The 20,631-nt window shown below is 45.6% G+C and overlaps 1 protein-coding gene and 1 pseudogene across 8 annotated transcripts; both read left to right on the top strand.

Moving 5' to 3' along the window:
- Window positions 1–1,193: 1,193 nt before the first annotated feature.
- Rabepk (Rab9 effector protein with kelch motifs) lies at window positions 1,194–19,079 on the top strand. Of its 8 annotated transcripts, none has more exons than XM_021660930.2 (8): window positions 1,194–1,286; window positions 3,822–3,880; window positions 6,263–6,420; window positions 10,499–10,651; window positions 11,656–11,817; window positions 13,048–13,197; window positions 17,584–17,733; window positions 18,770–19,079. In XM_021660930.2, exons 2-8 carry the CDS (start codon window positions 3,828–3,830, stop codon window positions 19,060–19,062), a joined length of 1,119 nt encoding a protein of 372 aa, XP_021516605.1. In that variant the 5' UTR covers window positions 1,194–1,286; window positions 3,822–3,827; the 3' UTR covers window positions 19,063–19,079. The 8 variants fall into 8 exon arrangements, with proteins under 8 accessions (XP_021516605.1, XP_060245981.1, XP_021516607.1 ...); XM_060389998.1 differs by lacking the exon at window positions 1,194–1,286 and adding an exon at window positions 1,293–1,551; XM_021660932.2 differs by lacking the exon at window positions 1,194–1,286 and adding an exon at window positions 1,293–1,571.
- Window positions 19,080–19,664: 585 nt separating this feature from the next.
- LOC132656163 (small nucleolar RNA U13) lies at window positions 19,665–19,754 on the top strand (annotated as a pseudogene).
- Window positions 19,755–20,631: the final 877 nt, after the last annotated feature.

Raw genomic sequence — 20,631 nt, 5'->3', positions numbered from 1 at the left:
TTCAGGAATGTGAATTGGTTCCTACAATGTAAACTACCTGATATTCCAGTTTTTCTGGTTAATATACCACTCTAGCATGGCATCTTGAGGTAATCCTTGCCAAAACACCCAAGGCACAACAAAGCATCCTGGACAGTAACCACTGTCTAAATACATGTTGGGCACATGGCAGAGGCAATCTGGCCTTAGTTCTCTTTCCGGAAGGAAAGCAGAGTGAATGTGTAGCTTAAATTCTTCTTGGGCAGTAAGTGGCTAGATAAGAGCCATGGCTAGATGAGACCTTGTCTCAAAATCAAAATCCAAGTTTTCCTTTCACTTGCACCATTCTCTCAACAGCTTTTTTTTTTTTCTGGTATTGCCTGGGTTCAGAGAGGGGAACAGACTTGTCAGGTGTCAGAGTTCCTTGTTTAGTGCTGGGGCTTGTGCTTGTCTGCCGTCTCCCAGTGTACAGTAACCCTGCTGTCTCTAGTCTACCTTGAGTTCGAAGGGTAGTCATTGAGTGTAAGAGTATGGTGCCCTGATCACACATTAGCACATATATGAGCCATCTTTGTTTTAGGGAAGTAGAACATAAAGATGATGAAGATGAAGTTGCAAATAGAGGGTAGTTCATTTACAGATAGAAATAATCATGGCCTTTACAGAGGAACAGCTCTTGGCCTTCACAGCTACCCAACCATAACCCCTACGGAAATCTTAGGATTTCTGTGTTGCAGAAAGAAGACACTGAAGTATTAATAACCTCCCCAACATATAGTCTGGGTGAACTTTTTATTCCTCACTCTTTGTCAGGCCCTTCCGGTTGTCCTCGTGTTTAATCTCCCTGCTGAGCCTGTGAGCTCCCGAAGGCCAAGGGCCTGTGGTCTGGAACGTGCTGTAAACACAAACAGCAACTGTGGAAATGAACTGCTTTAGGCTCCACAGCTTGAACCAGCCTCAAGCCTGCACAGGCAAAGCCTGGCATCCTGGAGCGTGCGGGTAACCTCCGGGGCTGGGGCAGAATTCAAGGCCAGCCTTCCCCTTAAGAAGTCACTAACGACTGCTGTAACCAACTCCATCAGCCCTTTAAGGGCTGAACAAGGAACTGGGGTCATCAAACCGTTGCCAACCTGAAGGCAGAGTTCCACGCCACCCAGACTAGCTTGGAGGGGCCTCTGAAAGGGGCAGACCCAGGACACGCAGAGCAGTTGGCTTGGACGCGCTTCCGGGACCTGGGGAAGAGGGCGGGCTCCTAAGCCCCGCCCCGTGGGTGGAGCCACATCCTGGAGGAGCCCGGCCTGCCGCAGGTAATTGGCGCTGGCCTGAGGTATCTAAGCTCCGCCATCTGGAGAGTGGATCCCTATCCTTAAGGCCATGGGTCTGAGCTGGGTGGACCGGGCAGTATCTCTAGTCCCCGGCCAGCCACATTAGCGGAAAGCAGGCAGCCATTTCTCCCTGACCCCGACTTCTTTCACTCGGAGAAGTGGCCCGAAGAGGGGGACGTAAAGGAGGTGGCTAGGAGAGTCCTGGCCAAGCGAAGCCGGCCCCTTCTGACCTCTGTCTGACCCTATGGTCAGTAGCCTAAGCCTCAGGTGGGCCTCTTCGGCGGCGCATCTCTCCTTAATTCTTTCTCTTCATTCGTTTGTCCCTCACTTCTATCCTCTGCGGGTCCACTGGTAAGTTATCAGAATTAATCAGAAGGCCGGAAATGCTAAGATTTTGGAATCTAGCCTAGATAGTTTTCTGTAACTATTATTTTGAATCTCACTTATGTGGCTTGGGCTGATCTCCACTGCCCTCAAGGCTCCCGAGTGGTAGGTAATGCACAACGTGGCACTACAGACTTTTAAAGTAGATACTCACATTCAGGGGTCTGAGGGTGTAGTTTAATTGGCAGAGTGTCTGTCTGTCCAGAACTAAGATGTGGGTTCTATTCCCAGTACGGCATAAAACCAGGTATGGTGGCAGCTGCTTGTAATACCAGCTTTTGGGAGGTAGAGGCAAGAGGATCAGCAGTTCAAGGTCATCCTTGGCTACATGTTAATAGATACTGTCATATAGGGTGTCCAAGTTGTGATTAAGCCAGCCTTCCTTCCAGATTTGTGTGTGTGTGAGTGTGGTGTATATTGCTAATCCCTGAGGCAGGAGCAGTACATTGAGAGACTGGAAGGGGAAAGTCTCCTTAAGGAACTTTAAAATAGGTTTTCTTTTCTTTATTGTTTTGTTTTGGTTTTTGGTTTTTGTTTGTTAGTTTTTCGAGACAGGATTTCTCTGAGTAGCCTTGGCTGTCCTGGACTCACTCTGTAGACCAGGCTGACCTCACAGAGATCCGCCTGCCTCTGCCTCCCTGAGCGCTGGGATCACAGGTGTGCGCCACTGTACCCGGCTTATTTTCTATTTCTTTTTCTTGGAATTGAACCCAGGGCCTTGGCCATGCTAAACATGTGATAACAACAGAGCCATGAGAACTCCTTGAAAGTGGCTTTAAATATCATCTAACAGCTTGCAAGTTTGCAAGAAGGGAAAAATAGGGGAGGCAGTAATTACCACAGAGGGTTTGCTAATTTTAATAAATCCCCAGCAGATGAGGCAGTGCAAGTCATGAAAGGAGTCTTCCTGTTAGAGAAGCAACAAAAGCTCAGTATTGCAGGTGAGGCCCCCAAAAGACACAGGCTATTCCAGGACAGCCAGAGCTATGTAGTGAGATGCTGTGTCTAAACAACAGCAGAAAGACCTAGACTAGAAAGCATGGTTTTCTGTGGTTTGCTGGGACCAAAATTTATCTCAGAATTCAGTATTACTCAGCTTCTTAGTGGTTCTATCATGTATTTTTTGAATGATTGATTGATTGATTGATTGAGGCAGGGTTAGCCCTGGATATCCTGGAACTCACTTATGTAGATTATGCTGGCATCAAAAACACAGATCCACCTGCCTGTACCTCACCAGCGCTGGCATTAAAGGTATACACCACTATGCCTGGCTCTTAAAAATATTTTCAGTCCAGTTAATTTAGCCTGCAAAACAGTGGGTTTCATTATGACATTTTCAAATTTATGTGTCATATGTTGTTCTGATTTGTACCTCCTGCTTTATTGCCCTCCATGATGCCTGGGGTTTTTTTGTTTGGGGGAGGGGTTGCTGTTTGGTTTGTTTGCTTTTGTTTTTGTTTTCTTTTTCAAGGAAGGATTTCTCTGCGTAGCCCTGGCTGTCCTGAAACTCACTCTGTAGACCAGGCTGGCCTCAAACTCAGAGATCTGCCTGTCTCTGCCTCCTGAGTGCTGGGATTAAAGGCATGAGCCATCATGGCCCAGCTAACCTGTTTTATCTTTAATAAAGATTTTAAGACCTCCGACATTTTGATGCATGCTCATCTGTCATTACACTCACAGACAGATGGAAAACATCATCTGAGAAACTTCAGTAGCTGGAGTATTGCCCAAGATAGACACTTGCTCAGTGTGCATAATGGATGACAGTTGGATATAGTGGTCTCAGTTCCAGTACTGAGGATAATGAGGCAGGAGGATTGCTCAGAGTTGGAAGTCAGCCTGGGCTAATAGAGATCTTGTTTCAGAACAAGAAAGGGTTTTTTCAGAAGTATGTTGATTCAGATTTGTCAGACATTTGAACTTAGTACAGTCAACCTCAGAGGTTTGTTTTGTTTTTGTTTTTGTTTTTCCTTCCCAGTTTGGGGATCCAACCCAGGGCCTTGCTCATCCTAGCCAAGTGCTCTATACTGAGCTCCTCCACAATCCAGTAGGAAAGGCTTGAGAGGGCACAGCTGGGTTTGTTTGGTTGTGGGAAGATGTGTGAACACGGCCTTCCTCTCTTCCGCATAGGGCATCATGAAGCAGCTGCCTGTCTTGGAGTCCGGAGACAAGCCCAGGAAAGCTACATGGTCTGTAAGGAAGGACTCAGATGCACACAAGAACCTGAGTTTTTGTTTCGTTTATAAGTAGTTTACTAACACATTGGCGCACCACTGCAAAGGGGTAGCAATGGAACTGTGGTAATTAGACTCAAACTGTCTGGGAAGGTCTTCAGAGGAAAGATAGGAAGGCCAATAATGATCACAGAGCAGCTGTTAATTTTATTAAAATCTGTTTACCAGGAAGAATAAAGCACTGGCCATCTGGCATCCTCAGCTCCAACTCTTAGGTCCTCCCCTGAGCTGTGACTTTAGGGAATAGAATTTGGATTATACTGGTTTCAGTGTTCGTTGGCTGTTTGTTAAACCCTTTATTCAAAGCTCACACTGGCTAACAGTGATGACTGCACTAAAGGCTCCAGAAGTCCAAAGGCAAATTGTTCCCATGTAGTGATGCTAGAGGCAGAGGAAAATGGAGAGTGATCTGCACTGAAGTTGAGAGAGGTGCAACATTCCTACAGGTCTCCAGCTGAGCCTTCATGCCCATTTCCCATGATCCACCTTGCTCCAGAGCCATCACACATGGACTGAAGACATGCTCTAGGGTAAAGCCCTCTAGAGAACTGGGGATGTAGCTTGGTTGTAGAGCTCTGCATGCCTAATATCCCTAGTTTGATCCCGAGCACCAAACATAATAAAGCAGGCGCCTTAAACGGGACCCTGTATAACCTTTTTGTACCTGTCTGTCCAACCTCAAATGTCTTTACTTGTTCTTTTGCTGTTTTGTTTTATGTTTGAGACAGATTTTCATGTAGCCCAGGTTGGGGCCTAATTTTGAGAAATGCTCCTTTCTCTCAGCTTCCCAAGTGCTGGGATTGTAGGCATGGCCACCAAGATTGGCCTCGTTTTCTTTCGAGACAGGCTGTCTAGTATTCAGGTAGTAGCATCACTTGGAGTTCAAGGCTAGCCTGGGCAATGGAGTAAGATGCTGTCTAGAAGACAAAAAGAGCTTTTATGCCAAAAGTTTTCTTTGGCTGTGAAAACAATGAAAGAGATATTCATTAAACTTTTAAATGGCATACAAATCTGAATGTCAGAACAGATCTGAACAAGTAAGAGAGATCCTGAAATCCCTGATAATGACCAAGCTGGGTGTCCTTAGACACCACCGAGACAGATGAAATTAATCCAAAAAGCAAACGCACACTGAGGGAAAGAGATTTCTAGGACACTGCGAGCTCTGAGGGGTCGGTAGGACACAGATCAGAGAGGAAGGGAAACAGCTGCCCGTAGGTGAGTGCACAGACAGAGGAAGAGGAATAGAGAATCCAGATTCTGGAAAAGGTGCAAGAAAGTGGGAGGGGTTAGGAGTGCCAACATCAGAGAGGTCACATGAGACCTGGAGATGCTGTCTCAAACTACGTTTTTGTTTCTTTGTTTCCAACAAAGAGGCTTGAAATGCATTTTTGTTGCTGCTGCTGACAATCAAATTTAGTGGGGAATGCCCTGACCCTGTGTTCCAGCTTCTGAATCCTAGGTTTAGATTCCATTTAGTTGAGGTTTCCAAGTCTGGAAAGGCTCTTAACGGATTTTATACAATCCTTGTGGAGCTTGATCCATGGGTTCTGGGGAATTTTCTCCACAGGGAGACATCAGTTGGCCAGGGCCGTGGCACCATAGGTGTCCCCGTGAGTGTGATAATGCCCTAGGTACTATTTACTAGGTCACTCCCTGCACGCTTGCGAGCTCTGTCAAGTCTTCACAGCCCCCATCGGAGGTGAGAACTATGACAAGCCTTGCTTCATAGTAGAGAAAACCAAGCTTCAGGAAAGTTGTGTCTTCCCAAACACCTCACTCACATGGAGAAAGCTCTGAAGCTCCCACAAAAGCCAGGTCTGTCTGAACCCACAGACCATGCTAATAAAGCCCTGATGGTGTCAGGGCACACCAGTGGCTGTCTCTGCATGTCAGCTCCCCTGTCCACCACAGAGCCCCGTGTGAGTTAAAAGTCCCGACAAAACTGAAAAGCCAGAGACTAGGCAAAGGGAAGACGCAGCAGTTGGTCAGGATGTGGTGCTTTGCTGGATACAGCTTAGGGAGGAGGGGAGTGCCAGTGAGAGAGCGTAGCAGGTGAAGGTGCTTGCCCAGCGGGCCTGGTGACGTGGGTTCGATTTCTGGAACCCACAGAGAAGTGGAGGAGAGAACCAGTTCTACACGGTTTTCCTCTGACTGCCACACGTGTGCTGTGGCATACGCACATGTGCATAGGGCATGCACATGCTCTCCTATAATAGTAACAATTAAAATTTATAGCATGGGGGCGTGTGCCAGACCTTTCATCCTGGTCACTACCTTATGAGGAGTGGAAGACTATTCTCACACAGGCCCCTGATTGTATCTTCCCTTTGGCAGGTACGATTTGACTCACTCTGGAGACAGACCCTGCCCTCGAGTTGGCCACAGCTGCTCATATATTCCCCCAGTCGGTGATGCCAAGAGAGGGAAGGTCTTCATTGTGGGGGGAGCAAACCCAAACCAAAGCTTCTCAGATGTACACAGCATGGATTTGGGTAAGATCAACGCTGCAGGGCTCTCCTAAAACTGCCAGCTTGGCGGGGTATGGTGGTACACCCCTTCAGTACCAGCCGTGGGGAGGCAAAAGCAAGACAACCCCTGGGGGCCTGGTCTATATAGTAAGTTCCAGGCCGGGAAAACTGTCCCAAAATAGTGTTGGTAGTAATAACAACAACAACAACTTAGACCAGACAACAGGGTTTTCCTCAGAAAGAGAGGAATATTTTTACTACTGTTCCTCAGGTCTTAGCTGACCCTTAGCACGTACTCACCCACCTGTTCAGTACATCCATTTTTGGGGAGGAGGCTGTATTGAGCCCTCAATCTGACATTAATAAATCCAATGAGGCCAGAAACTGGTTGTTTATTAACAGTTTAGGAGGCATCCATGAGTCTCATTTCTCCTTCTGTCCCAATTAATCATCAAGTCCTGACTTTATCTGCTTTCCACTGTTTGTCCCTTTCCATGACTACCCCAGCTCACACCACTGCCATCTTTCAGCTAGGCTGGGTATCATTTTCACTCCCTCCTTGCTTCCATGCAGACTCACTATACAGTGCAGATTTCATCCTTACCCAAGAAGTGTTGCTATTGGTTTGGGCAGGGGTGTTATTTTGTTTTGAAGCAGTCTCATGTAGCTTAGGCTGGACTTGAACTCACTGAGATGCTGAGGGTGACCTTGGACTTGGGAGTCTCTCAAGTGCATCCCTGTGCCCCTTCACCTGCTCTGTGTGATGCTGTTGATCAAACCCTGGGCTCCATGCATGCAAGGCCAGGGCTCTCCCAGCTGAGCTCCTTCCTCACCCTCTCATTCCTCTTCGTGCTCGAACTCCACATTAGCTGCACTGAATATCCTTCAGTCCCCTGGGCACATCTTGAACTAGTAGCCTCCAAGCCATTGCTCATGCTGTTCCCTCTGCCCGAAAGGCTCTTCTTCTTGTCCTCTGGCTGTGGTCCCCAGAATCTTCCATCTGGAAGCTTGCTCTCCAGCTCTAGATTAGTTTAGACACTGTGTTCCTCTGTATCCATGCTGTCATTTACTCTCCCATTTCCCCCTTCAAAAATCCTTTTTTTTTTTTTATTTAATTTTATCTTATGTGTATTGGTGTTTTGCCTGCTTGTATGTCTTTGTGAGCATGTCAGATCCTAGATTTAACAGACAGTTGTGAGCTGCCATGTGGATGCTGGGAAGTGAATCCAGGTCCTCAGGAAGAGCAGTCAGTCCTCTTAAGCATTAAGCCATCTCTCCAGCCCCTTCTTCGAAGACTTAGTGCATTTGATTATTTTGTATACTTCCCACAGGAGTTTAAGGTCCTTGGAAATAGAATGAGGCTGCTCTACTCATAACTGTACCCCTAGCCACTACTACAGCATATAGCCAGAGCAGGCACTTTTTATTTAGATGAATGAGTGAGTGCATGAATGAATGAATGAACAAAAGGAGATGGAAAGATGGTTCTTTCAGAGGTCCTGAATTCAATTCCCAGCAACCACATGGTGGTTCATAACCATCTACAATGAGATCTGGTGCCCTCTTCTGGCATGCAGGCATACATACAGGCAGAACACTGCATACATAATAAATAAATCTTTAAAAACAAAACTGTGAAAAAATTATTACTATGTAGTTTACTGCTATACAAAAGGCAAAGTTGAAAATTGGTGACCACATGTATGTTTGGCCATGGCTATGTAACATTTCTGTTATATATGGATATAAATAATATAATTATAAATGTTATAAATATATTACATATTTATAAATATGTATAGGTTTTTTGAGACAAGATCTCTCTATATAACCCTGGCTATCCTGGAACTTGATATGTAGACTAGAGTGGTCTTGAACTCAGAGATTCACCTGCCTCTGCATCCCAAGTGTTAGGAGCTGGGATTGAAGGTGTGTGCCACCACACCCAAGTCCAGGTATTAATATTTTAATTGACTTTATTATATTTTACACTTGAATAGCATACATGGAGGTTAGAAGACAACTTTGTCAATTTTTTAAAGATTTGGTTTTGGAGTTCGTTTGTTTGTTTGCTTGCTTGCTTGCTTTTGTTTTGAGACAGGGTTTCTTTCTGCCGCCCTGACTGTCCTAGAACTAACTCTGAAAACCAGGCTGGCCTTGAACTCAGACATCTTGCCTGCCTCTGCTTCCTGAGTGCTGAAACTAAAGGCGTGTGCCACCACCTCCCCACACTCCCCTTACATCCTCCATAAGATTTGTCTTATTATTTTTATTTTTTTAATAGAGATGATTAACTTAAAGAATTATGTTAAGAAATATATTTCATGTGTATTAATGTTTACCTACATGTCTGTATGTGCACCATAGAGGGAGGTGAATCCATTGGAACTAGAATTACAGAGATCTGTGAGCCACCATGATGCTAGTAATTGAACCTGGACACTCTGAGCCATTGCTGCTCTAGCCTATTATGCTACTATCAATGAGTGCCAGTGCCCTTGAAGGTCAGAAGCACTGGACCCCTAGAGTTGGAATTCCATACATCTTGGGAATTGAGCTTGGGTCCTCCACAAGTCAGTGCCTCTCTCCAGCCCCCACTGTGTCCACTTTTATATGCACACTTGGTCTGAGAGTGAACATTTCAAAACTGAAACAACAGAAAGGAGGCTGGAGACCGGGCCTGGTGAGCAAAGGGAACCATTGCCAACCCTAATGGTTTGACCCCTGAGACCCTCTTGATGGAAGGAAGACACTAACTCTCAAAAGTTATTCTCTGGGACTGGAGAGATGGCTCAGTGGATAAGAGCACTGTTTGCTTTTCCAAAGGAGCCGGGTTCAATTCCAGCACCCGCATGGCAGCTCACAATTGCCTATAACTCCCTGTTCCAGGGGACCTGATCCCCTTACATATGCAGACAAAATACCAATGTACATAAAAAATATAATTTTTTAAAGATTTGTTTATTATTTATACAATGTTCTTCCTGCATATATGTCTGCACAGCAGAAGAGGGCACCAGATCTCACTATAAATGGTTGGGAGCCACCATGTGGTTGCTGGGAATTGAACCCGGGTCCTCTGGAAGAGCAGCCAGTGCTCTTAACCTCTGAGCCATCTCTCCATCCCCCAATAAAAACTTAAAAAAAAAGTTCTTTTCTGACCTCCACTCAGGGGCTCTGGCATAAGTGTGTATGTGCACTCACACACATACACAAAGAGAACATAATTAGACATTTTTAATTGCCGTAATTGAGCTATTTAAGAAGGTCTGACATCAGTACTCCTGCATGGCTACATGTCAGCAGTCATTGAGACCTGGCATGTCACCATTGATGTGGTACCCATCCAGAGTTGTCACAATCTCTGTGTATACTGACCAGGCACTTGAGCCTCTGTCAGCCCTTGAACAGCTTACCTTCTAGCTCAGTCATATCGTGCCTGTCTGTCTATGACAGGATCTTCCTATGCAGTCCTTTCTAGCCTAGAATTCTCTGTGTAGCCCAGGCTGGCCTCAAACTCACAGTCCTTCTGCCTCCACTTTCCATGTACTGTGTTCCCAGACTTGTGCCACCATACCAGCTTCAGTCATGTCATTACTGCAAGGTGACCTTAGCAAGGCCACCTGTACCACAGTCTTACCATCTGTAATGATAGCTAATCTGTAATTAGCTAATAGTGAGGCCTGTTAAGTCCTAGGTTAGTGATATGCTAACTGAAAGAATTAGCTGGTTTAGACATTGTCATTCTATTTTCCCGGAGACCACTTGGAGGAGGGGACAGATCTTATAGATTCCAGGAATGCTCACACTCATGAGAGAATGGAGACTGGATCCAAGCAACCCATCTGAGCCAAACAGCTACCTCCGGCCCCATTAGTTAAAACTAGAAAGTTAGTGTTATCCATATCTGGCCTGGGCTCTGGGAAGAAGAATAGAGACAGTTTCCATGAAAGAGGGTTCATGGGCCAGGCAGACAGCCTGAGCATGTGTACTAGAGAACATTTCAGAGTTTGATCATGGTCATTTATGATTTTGCCCCAAACTTGTCAGCCAGAATTACCAGTGGACAGCCCCAATCTAAGGACTGGTAAATGTTTTCTAGGAACATACCGGTGGGACACAGCCACCAGGGAGGGTCTCTTACCCCGGTATGAGCATGCCAGCTTCATTCCTTCCTGCACTCCTCACAGCATCTGGGTGTTTGGAGGTGCCGACCAGTCAGGAAATCGAAATTGTCTACAGGTCTTGAATCCCGGTGAGTAGACAGAGGTTATTTTCTTTTTATCATACACGTATGAACGTGGTCATGTTACAGTGCATTGAATTGCCAGTGGCCTAAGTAACCTATTTGATTTTGCTACCTCATAGAAATGGGAATGTATGGATCCTTTGACACTTTTGGATTTGTGTGACTGTGTGTGCATGGGGTGGGGGAGATCATATATTCCATATTGTGCGTGTGGAGGCCAGAGGACAGCTTGTGGAAGTCAGTTCCCTCCTTTCAGTGTGTAGGTCCCAGGGATCAAATTCACTTTGCTAGCTCAGGACTCATGACCTGCTCTCAAGTGATGGGATTATAGGAATGTGCTGTGCAAGGTTCCTGACAGGACTGAATTTTCTTTTTTAATCAAGTATTGAAATGTCTTTGTACTGTTTGGAATCTTCTTAGACATTCATTTGATTGGCTTGAGTGTTTGCACACAGTTGTCAGGAGAGTGGATGAGTGCTCAGACGTGCTACTGACCTCACTCCTAATTGAACTCATGGTTCTTCAGATTTGGGGGATTCGATCTGTCTGAACAACCTCTAATATCCTGTTCTTTCTTGGCATTGGAGAGTATGAGCTCTCTGCCTAAGGCTGTGCTGTGCTTTGCTGTAGATTAGGGTACAAAAGTAACGCTCTCAGGCCCTACCAAGAATCAAGGTGAGGGTCTGCAGATGTGGATCAGTGGTTAAATGCAAGCCTAGCGGGCCCTAGGTACAGATCCCCTGAGCCACAGAAAACTAAGAGTAAGGGCAGAAGCTTATCAGTCTAGGTCTTTTGTTTGTTTGCTTGTTTTGTTTTGTTTTGCTTTGCTTTTGAGACAGGGTTTCCCTGTGTAGCCTTGGCTGTCCTGGACTCCTTTTGTAAACCAGGCTGGCCTCGAATTCACAGAGATCTGCCTGCCTCTGCCTCCCTGAGTGCTGGGCTTACAGGCTTGCACCACCATACTCAGCTCAGCCTGGGTCTTTTAAGTACTTATTTTTTCTTTGGACTAGAAACCAAGACTTGGAGTACCCCAGAAGTGACCGGCCTCCCACCATCCCCAAGAACATTCCACACATCAGCAGCAGCTATTGGAAATCAGCTCTATGTCTTTGGGGGAGGAGAGAGAGGTGCCCAGCCTGTGCAGGATGTGAAGTTGCATGTATTTGACGCAGGTATGGACTGGGCATGTTGGGATCTTGGGGCTGCTTACCTGGCCAGGGCCACCTCAGCCTCAGTTATCTCTCAAACAGGGAACCAGGTCTTAAGAAAAGATTTTGAGGGGCTGGAGAGATGGCTCAGAGGTTAAGAACACTTGTTGTTCTACTGAAGGTCCTGAATTCAATTACCAGTCAACCATGTGGTGGCTCAGAACCATCTATAGTAAGATCTGGTGTGTAGGCAGAATGTTGTATAAATAATAAATAAATCTTTAAAAAAAAAAAAAAAGAAAAGAAAAGATTTTGAGGGGCTGGAGAGATGGCTCAGAGGTTAAAGGCACTGGGTGTTCTTCCAAAGGTCTTGAGTTCGATTCCCAGCAACCACATGGTGGCTCACAACCATCTATAAGGAGATCTGGTGCATAATGAGATCTTGTGTATATATAATAAATAAATCTTTAAAAAAGAAAAGATTTTGAGCTAAGTAGAGTATTGGCCTGGTTTGCAGCAAATCCTGCCCGCATTTAGTCCCTAGCACCACACAAACCAAGCATGACAGCAGACGTGTGTGTCTCTAATCCCAGCAGGTGAGAGATCATGCCTAGCCTAGGGTACGTGAAACCTGTCTTAAAAAATAAGCCAGGCTAGGTGTATTGGTATATGTCTTTAATCCTAGCACCGTGAGTGGAAGCAGGCAGATCTCGGTAAATTTGAGGTCAGCCTGATCTACGCAGTTCCAGGCTAGCCACAGCTAGATTGTGAGATCCTGTTTCAAAAACAAAAACAATGACAAAAAGATGATGACTCTGGGTTGGAAGTAGCTCAGTAGAAAGCCTGTGCTTAATGTGTACGATACCCTGGATTTGACCTCCTCTACCTCTCAGAAACAATGAGAGAAAGAAAAAAAAAATTTTTTTGAAGGCTTTTCACAGAAGAAGCACACCCATTTATTTTAATTTTGGGGAAGTTCTTGGTTGAAGCTTAAGGGACATATTTTTTTTCAATCCAAAGCAAGAAATGGCTTCCTGATACCCAGACTGTAGAGCCAGCATGCTAGGTTATTGGTTTTTGCAGTCTCCAGCCCTGGAAGTATCCACGTTGAGCTTGCCTAGTGGGATTGAGATCTGCTTGACTGGTAAACTGGGGTGGGGAAGGACCCCAAGGTCACATCCTTCTTGGAGCATCCCTGCTCTGGTTGGTGCTGAAAAGGCACGCCACCTAGTGTTAATGCATTTACTTTTGTAGAAACTCTGAATTGGTCTCAGCCAAGGACATATGGAAGTCCTCCACCTCCCCGGCACGGCCATGTGATGGTGGCAGCGGGGACACAACTCTTCATTCATGGAGGGCTGGCAGGGGACATGTTCTTTGATGATCTCCATTGCATTGATATAAGTAAGTATGTTAGAGGGCCAGGCGGTTATGTACTCAAAATTCTTTAAGATGTGCTTTGAAAGAATTCAGCTTTGCTCTAACATGTTGGTGGCTCGACGGGCTGTTAGAGTCTTGTTTGAAGCAAGGCCTGAATAATAAGGAATGAAAGGCTGGAGAGGTAGCTCAGCTGTGAAGCACACTGGCTGTACTTCCCAGAGGACCGAGGTTGGATTCCCAATACCCACATGGCAGCCACTGCACGTACAGAGTCTGATGCCCTTTCTGTCCTCAACTGGCACTGCATGCAAGTGGTGCGCAGACATCCAGGCAGGCAAACGCTGCACATACCAAATAAGTAAATCAGATGTGTGGATGGGTGGATGGATGGATAGACAGACCAACTGACCTTAAGATTTGAAGGAAGAGCATAGAATGTTTATTGTTAATTAATATCGCTTCATATTATTAGTAATGCAGCAGTTAGTCTACACAGAGACCATGATTTATGTGATTAGCCTACAGCACAATACTGAGCAATAATTACTCCATCTAAACCTGCAAGCTAGTCTAGCTTCTCCCGGCCATATTTCCCAGTCATGCTTCGGACTTTGTAATCATCTCCTAGCTCCGGTTTATTCTTCATGATGCTTCCTGGTCCTCTCCTCATGGCTCAAGCCCTATTTCCCCTCTCTCTCTATCTACCCCTCATTGGACCCAGATGTCCCACCCTATTCTCTGTATTGATCAACATTGGCTGGTTTTATTGGCAGAACAGAACAAATGGTGGGTGGGCACATTTACACAAACGAGACAGGAGATACTTAGAATAAACACTACAATGCCATGTCCAGATTGAAACCAGAAAATGGGGTAGAGAAATCAGCATTTGAATGAACAAGGATAAACTGAATATAGTCCACAAAAGCATGCCAACAGAGGATGAAAATATGTCATTAATGACTGGAGTTGGGCTGTGCACGCCTGTAATCCTAGCACTCAGGGAGGCAGAGGCAAGTGAATCTCTGTGAGTTAGAGGCCAACCTGGTCCACAAAGTGGGTCCTGGACAGCCAAGGTTACACAGAAACCCTCTCTCAAAAAAATAAAACAACAACAAAAAACATTTGGCCTAGAAAATGGCTCAGCAGTTAAAAGCACTTACTGCTCTTGCAGAGTACCCAAGTTCAGTTCCCAGCACTTTCACTAGACAGCTCAAGACAGCTCCAGGGGATCCAAAACGTCTGGTCTCAGATGACATCTGCACACACACACACACACACACACACACACACACACACATAGTTAAAAATAAGAAATTTCTAAAGATTTAAAATATTGGGCTGGAGAGATGGCTTAGAGGTTAAGAGCACTGGCTGCACTTTCAAAGGTCCTGAGTTCAATTCCCAGCAACCACATGGTGGCTCACAACCATCTATAATGCGAGCTGGTACCCTCTTCTGGCATGTAGGTGTACATGCAGGCAGAACGCTATAAACAAAATCCAATATATTTTTTTAAAGATTTAAAGTATTTTCTATGTGTGGGCGTTTTTCCTGCATGTATGTCTGTCTGTGTACCACATGTATATAGTACCTGAAGAGGCCAGAAGAGGGATTGGACTCCCTGGAGCTAGAATTACAGATGGTTGTGAGCTGCCATGTGGGTCCTGAGAGTTGAACCTAGAACTTAAAGAAGAGCTGAGCCATCTCTGCGGTCCCCAAACTTTTTTTTTTTTTTCTGAAGCAGTCATACTATGTGTAGCGTTGGCTGACTGCCTGCTAGGTAAACCAAGCTGGCCTTGAACATAACCGTGTCTCAGCCTCTCAAGTGCTGGGACTAAAAGTGTGAGCCACTGTGCCCAACTACATCTTTTTGTTGTTGTTGTTGTTCCTTTTGGTTTTTCAAGATAGGGTTTCTCTGTGTAGCCTTGCTGTTCTCGACACGCTTTGTAGAGCAGGCTGGCCTCGAACTCACAGAGATTCGCCTGCCTCTACCTCCCAGGTGCCGGGATTATAGGGCTGCACCATGGCACCAAGTACGTCTCTTTTTAAATGCGGTCATTCCCGGAGTGTGTGCAGGCCCTGGTACCTCCTCTAGCCCTCCACACTTTTCATTGCATTTTGTGTTCCCAGCTAGAGCTTTTTCAGGCCTTAACTCTTGCTGTATATCTGGTCTGATAACAGAGGTAGGTGACTGCATGTTTGCTGCATGGTCAAGAGCCCAGGAAAAAGAAAGCTAGAGAGAACCTGAAGGTTGTTTCTGCCTCTGAAGGGCTGGGCTCTCTTCTGAGGCTTTCTGGCCAAGAGCTGCATTCAGGGAGGGGCTTCCATTTCCTTTAACTGCATATTTCCAGCACTGCTGCCGTCAGCCAGATAATGGATGAGTGCTTATCTGCTCTCATGAAGCTGATGGAGGAATAAAGGAGGAAGGTCTGCCCGGCTCCAGACTACAGAACAAAGGGATGATAGGCAGATGGCACAAGACCGCCTGTGCAGAGTATTGGAGTCCCCAAAGCGCTGGGTTCAGGGAAGCAGAAGCTGGAATTCCTTCACTGGCTACAAGCTTTTCTCTTCGTTTGTTTGTTTTCAAGACAGTTTCTCTTTGTAGCCCTGGCTGTCCTGGAACTCCCTTTGTAGACCAGGCTGGGGTTGAACTCACAGAGAACCAGCTGTGTAGCCCAACCTCAAACTTAGTCCTCCTGCTTCAGACTACTGAGTTCAGGGACTAGAGACATGTGTTCCCATGCAGTTTCAAATACGTTAAGATTCTTGTTTTGAAACAAGATCTTTCCATGTAGCCCTCGCTGTCCTGGCATTCACTGTGTAGACCAAACAGGCCTCAAACTCACAGATCCACCTGCCTGTCTCTCCAAGTCCTGGGATTAAAGGTGTGAACCATCATTCTTGGCTGATGGTGCTTAGGAGTGTCTATTTCTCTTTGCTGAAGAACTACTTTCTAGCTATTGTTTTTATCCTTTCTCAGTCTTCTAATCTAAAATCCAATGATATGTATGTACTTCATTTAAGTCCTCCTTTGAAAAGATACAAAAATAGCATTGGGAGCCAAGTTGTGGTGGCACACACGTTTGATCCCAGCATTCTGGAGGCAGAGGCAGGTGGATCTCTATGTGTTCAAGGCCAGCCTGGTCTACAAAGTAAGTTCAGGACAGCCAGGGCTACACAAAGATAAGACCTGTCCTGAAAAAACAAAACAAAACAAAATAAAGTAAACTAGTGTTGGCAGTGAAGGCTGAGTCAGTAAGTCGCAGCATAGAGGACACAGGCTTTGCAGCCTCGGTATGTCCAGCTCTGCCACTTACCATCTTCCTGGGAAGTCTCCTTCCTTCTGTCATCCTGTGTGCTCCCCTGTAAGAAAGGATGCAGACAGAAGTGATAGCAGTTCATAGGGCTGAACAAGTTGTTGCAGGTGCCCAGCCTGCCCTCACAAAGGTTCTGTTGGAGGGGCTGGAGAGATGGGTTGGCATGTTGCAGAAGAGCCGGGTTTAATTCCTAGCACCCACATGCAGCTCACAGCCACTGTGATTTTAGTCCAAGAGAATAAAATACCCTTTTCTGGCCTCTTCAGGCACCAGGCACAATTGTGGCACACAGAGAAACGTGCAGGCAAACACACATATGCATAAAATAAAGGGTTTCTCTGTGTTGCCCTCGTGTCCTGGAACATACTCTGTAGACCAGGCTAGCCTTGAGCTCAGAAATCCACCTGTCTCTGCCTTCTGAGAGCTGGGTTTGAAGGCATATGCCACCACCTCTCAGCTAAAAAAAAAAAAAAAGTCAAATCTTTTAAAAATATATTTAAAACATGGAAACATACATGGACATGTGTGCCTGCCTGCATATTTGTGTGTATATACACACACATACACACATATGACTGTATCTATCTGGGCAGTTAACAGTGAAGAACAATTAAAGATTACAGTCACTATTTTTTTGTTTGGTTTTTGGGGACAGGATTTCTCTGTGCAGCTTTGGATGTCCTGGACTTGCTTGTGGACCAGGCTGGCCTCGAACCCAGAGATCTGCCTGCCTCTGCCTCCTGGAGTGCTGGGATTACAGGTGTGCACTACCACATCTGGCTACAAGATGCTTTTTAAAATTGTAGGTCTTTCATTCCAGATTAGAGACTAATTCAAGCTGCCCTCCCTCAAAAACAGTTGTGCACACTGAACCCTTCTCCATTCCCTCTTAGAGATCCCTGTGACCCAGGCAGGTGCTGAAAACCTTTAATTCCAGCTTTCAGTATGTTCAAAGCCAGTGAGACCCTGTCTCAAAAACACAAAACAAGAAAACCTCTTTGTGAATGACCCTCAGGAATCACTTTGCAAACTGCAGCAGGTAATTTGAGTTCACCTTTGAGCTCACGTGCAAAATTCTCTCTCGTGACAGGGAACATGAACTGGCAGAAGCTTGGTGCCACAGGGGCGGCTCCTCCAGGCTGCGCTGCCCACACCGCCGTGGCTGTGGGAAAACATGTGTATGTATTTGGAGGGATGACTCCCGCTGGAGCACTGAACACGATGTACAAGTATGACACAGGTGAACAGAAGTCACTCCTGGGCTTTAAACAGTCTTTGAAAACTGTTGTAGGAATTTTTGAGTTTGGTGCCTTCATGTCTAAATCCAAAGGAAGGGCTGGGGAAATGACTCAGTAGGCAGCAGTGCAAACACAAGGACCTGAGTTTGACTCCCCAGCATCCACGTGAAAGCTAGACATAGCCATATGTGCCTGGAAACCCAGCTCTGGGGAGCACAGACAGGCAGGTTGTCAGGGCTCATTGGCTGGCCAGCCTGCCTGAAACAGCAGCTTCAGGTCCAGTGAGAGACCCTGTCTCAAAGGAAAATAGGACAGAAAGCAACAAAGGAAGACATCTGAAGTCCTCCTCACTCTCCCGACATGCACACAAATACACGCCTGTGTGCGTGCCCACACACACCCCACACATGTACTAATTAAATCCAAAGGAATGAAAACTAAAGAATGGCATCCTTAGTACACAAGAAGCAAGGTATGGTGGCTTATGCTTGAAATACCAGTCCCTGGGAGTCTGATGCAGGATTTCTGAGAGCTAAAGGCCAATGTGGGTTATATATTAAGTTCCAGGACACTTTGGGCACCAGAATAAGCTCCTGTCTTAGCACTGGAGAGGTGGCTCAGCAGTCACTTGCTGCTCTTGCAGAGGACTAGTTCAGTTGCCAGCACCCACATAGCAGCTAACAACTCCAGTTCTTGGGGCTCCAGAGACTTCTTTTGACCTCCCTGGGTACCTCCCAGGCATGCAAGTGGCACGCAGACATGCAGCCAAACCCCCATGCACATTTAAAAAAAAAAGTTTTAAAAGAACTTTAAAAAACAAACACAAAACTCCACAGAAAAACAGGGTTTCTCTGTGTCAGCCAGGGGGTCTGAAAATGGCAGCAGTCTTCCTGCCTGGGACTCCTGAGCGCTGGGATTGGAAGTGTACACCATCAGGCTCAGCTAGTTTTTCCCTTTACTTCCTCTTTGTGGCTTAACTGATGCAGAAAATCACTTGGTATTTGTGGAAACATCTTAACAGGAGCCTTTGTTCCTTAGAAAAGCAGCACTGGACCCTACTTCAGTTTGATACTTTACTACCCTCTGGACGACTGGACCACTCCATGTGTGTCATTCCATGGCCGGTAACATCTACCTCTGAGAATAAAGACTTAGATCCTGTCATTCTAAACTGTGACGCTGAGGAAGGGGATGCTGCTGACACACAAATGACTCAGGGAGAGGGGTCATCTGAGGAGAGGCCGACTAACATGTTGCTCTGCTTTGTGTTTGGTGGGATGAATACAGAAGGGGAGGTCTATGATGATTGTATTGTGACTGTAGTTGACTAATAAAGCCCACATTTTTACTCCTTGTTACTATTTACAAAAGAAGTGATACCTCTGCTGAGTTACACTGCCAAATACTCTCTGCACAATATATTCTCTTAACTTTAGTGACAGCACTTGGTAGGCAGAAGCAGTCAGGTCTGTGAGTTTACAGGCCAGCCTGGTCTACAAAGCGAGAACAAGACAGCCAAGGCTACACAGAGGTCTTATTTTGAAAAAACAAAAATAAAAATATATAACCATCTTGCACTTATCAACTTTGGTTACCAGATGGCCCATTGTAAACAATTCCATTATAAAGTTTTACCAGCAATAAAATGTGTAGATACCCAAGCTAGGTACTGGAGTAGACATTTATCAGTTGGAATCTCTTAATATGTATTAGCTAGTCACTAGAAAAAAGTACAGACTGGGGGGCTAGAGTCAGCAGTTAAGAGCTCTTGTTCTTACAGAAAACCTAGGTTCAGTTCCCAGAACCAACATGGTAGCTGACAACTGTCTTTAATTCCAGTTCCAGGGATCTGATGCTTGACACTCTGCAAGCAAAACCCTTCAAATAATCTAAATTTGAAAAACAGTTAAGTACAGACAAAAGCAGGGTGTGAGGTTTTGTTTGGTTCATAAGCAGGATAACTGGGTGTTCAGATGTGCTTCCCTAAACCTTGCTTGCATGTGGGCACATTACCCATCTTAAAATGAGTGGTGGCACATGCCTTTAATTCCAGCCTAGTCCTAGTGGGACCTGTTTTATTGTTTGTTGTTTTAAAAAGGAGTGCTAGCAATGCAGGACAAAGGATGAAGCCCAACGACTGTCTGACTGAGCATGAAGCAGTACAGTCAGTTTTAACATTTGCCTGGGCTTTGGACTCCAGACTTGGCCCAAACACTTAGTGTTTGGGACAAAAATCTGACAGCCCAGGCTGTCCTCAAATTTGTTGTCCTCCTGCCTCAGTGTCTCAAGATTATTATTTATTTTTGAGGATAGTGGACAGAAGTGGAACAGATGAGATAGGATCTCACAACGATTCTTCTGCCTCAGCCAGACTCCTGAATGTAGGAGTTACCAGCATGAGCCACCATGCTGAATTCAGAAATATCAGCTAAGTGCACAAAAATGAAGCTCAACAGTACAGCTGTCAGTTCCCCAAATGGACCATTCTTAGTAAATTAATCTTACAGCCGGTTGCCCAGTTAGAAAATAGCCATCTTGCTAGGCAGTGGTGGCACGTATCTTTCTTTAATCCCAGCATTTGGGAGGCAGAGGCAGGCAGATCTGAGTTCAAGGACAGCTTGGTCTACACAAAGCAATTCCAGGCCAGCCAGATCTAAAACGGAGAAACCCTGTCCCCAAAAGCAAACAAAAACCATCTTTGGGCAGTACTGAATTTCATGTTAGCCCTAGCCAGATTTCTCATTGATCATACTGATTATCTACATCATCCCTTTCCTGAGCGAGCCAAGCCAAACGATCCTCAGCCAGTCACTTGACTGTTAAGTGATGTAATTTCAAGGCTACTATATATACATCCTAGAAGACATTTCAGAAATGGGGGTTCTGACTAAAGCATGTTG

This window comes from Meriones unguiculatus, chromosome 8 (genome assembly GCF_030254825.1).
Source record: "Meriones unguiculatus strain TT.TT164.6M chromosome 8, Bangor_MerUng_6.1, whole genome shotgun sequence".
Taxonomy (NCBI): domain Eukaryota; kingdom Metazoa; phylum Chordata; class Mammalia; order Rodentia; family Muridae; genus Meriones; species Meriones unguiculatus.
This window is presented reverse-complemented; position numbering and strand designations above follow the sequence as displayed.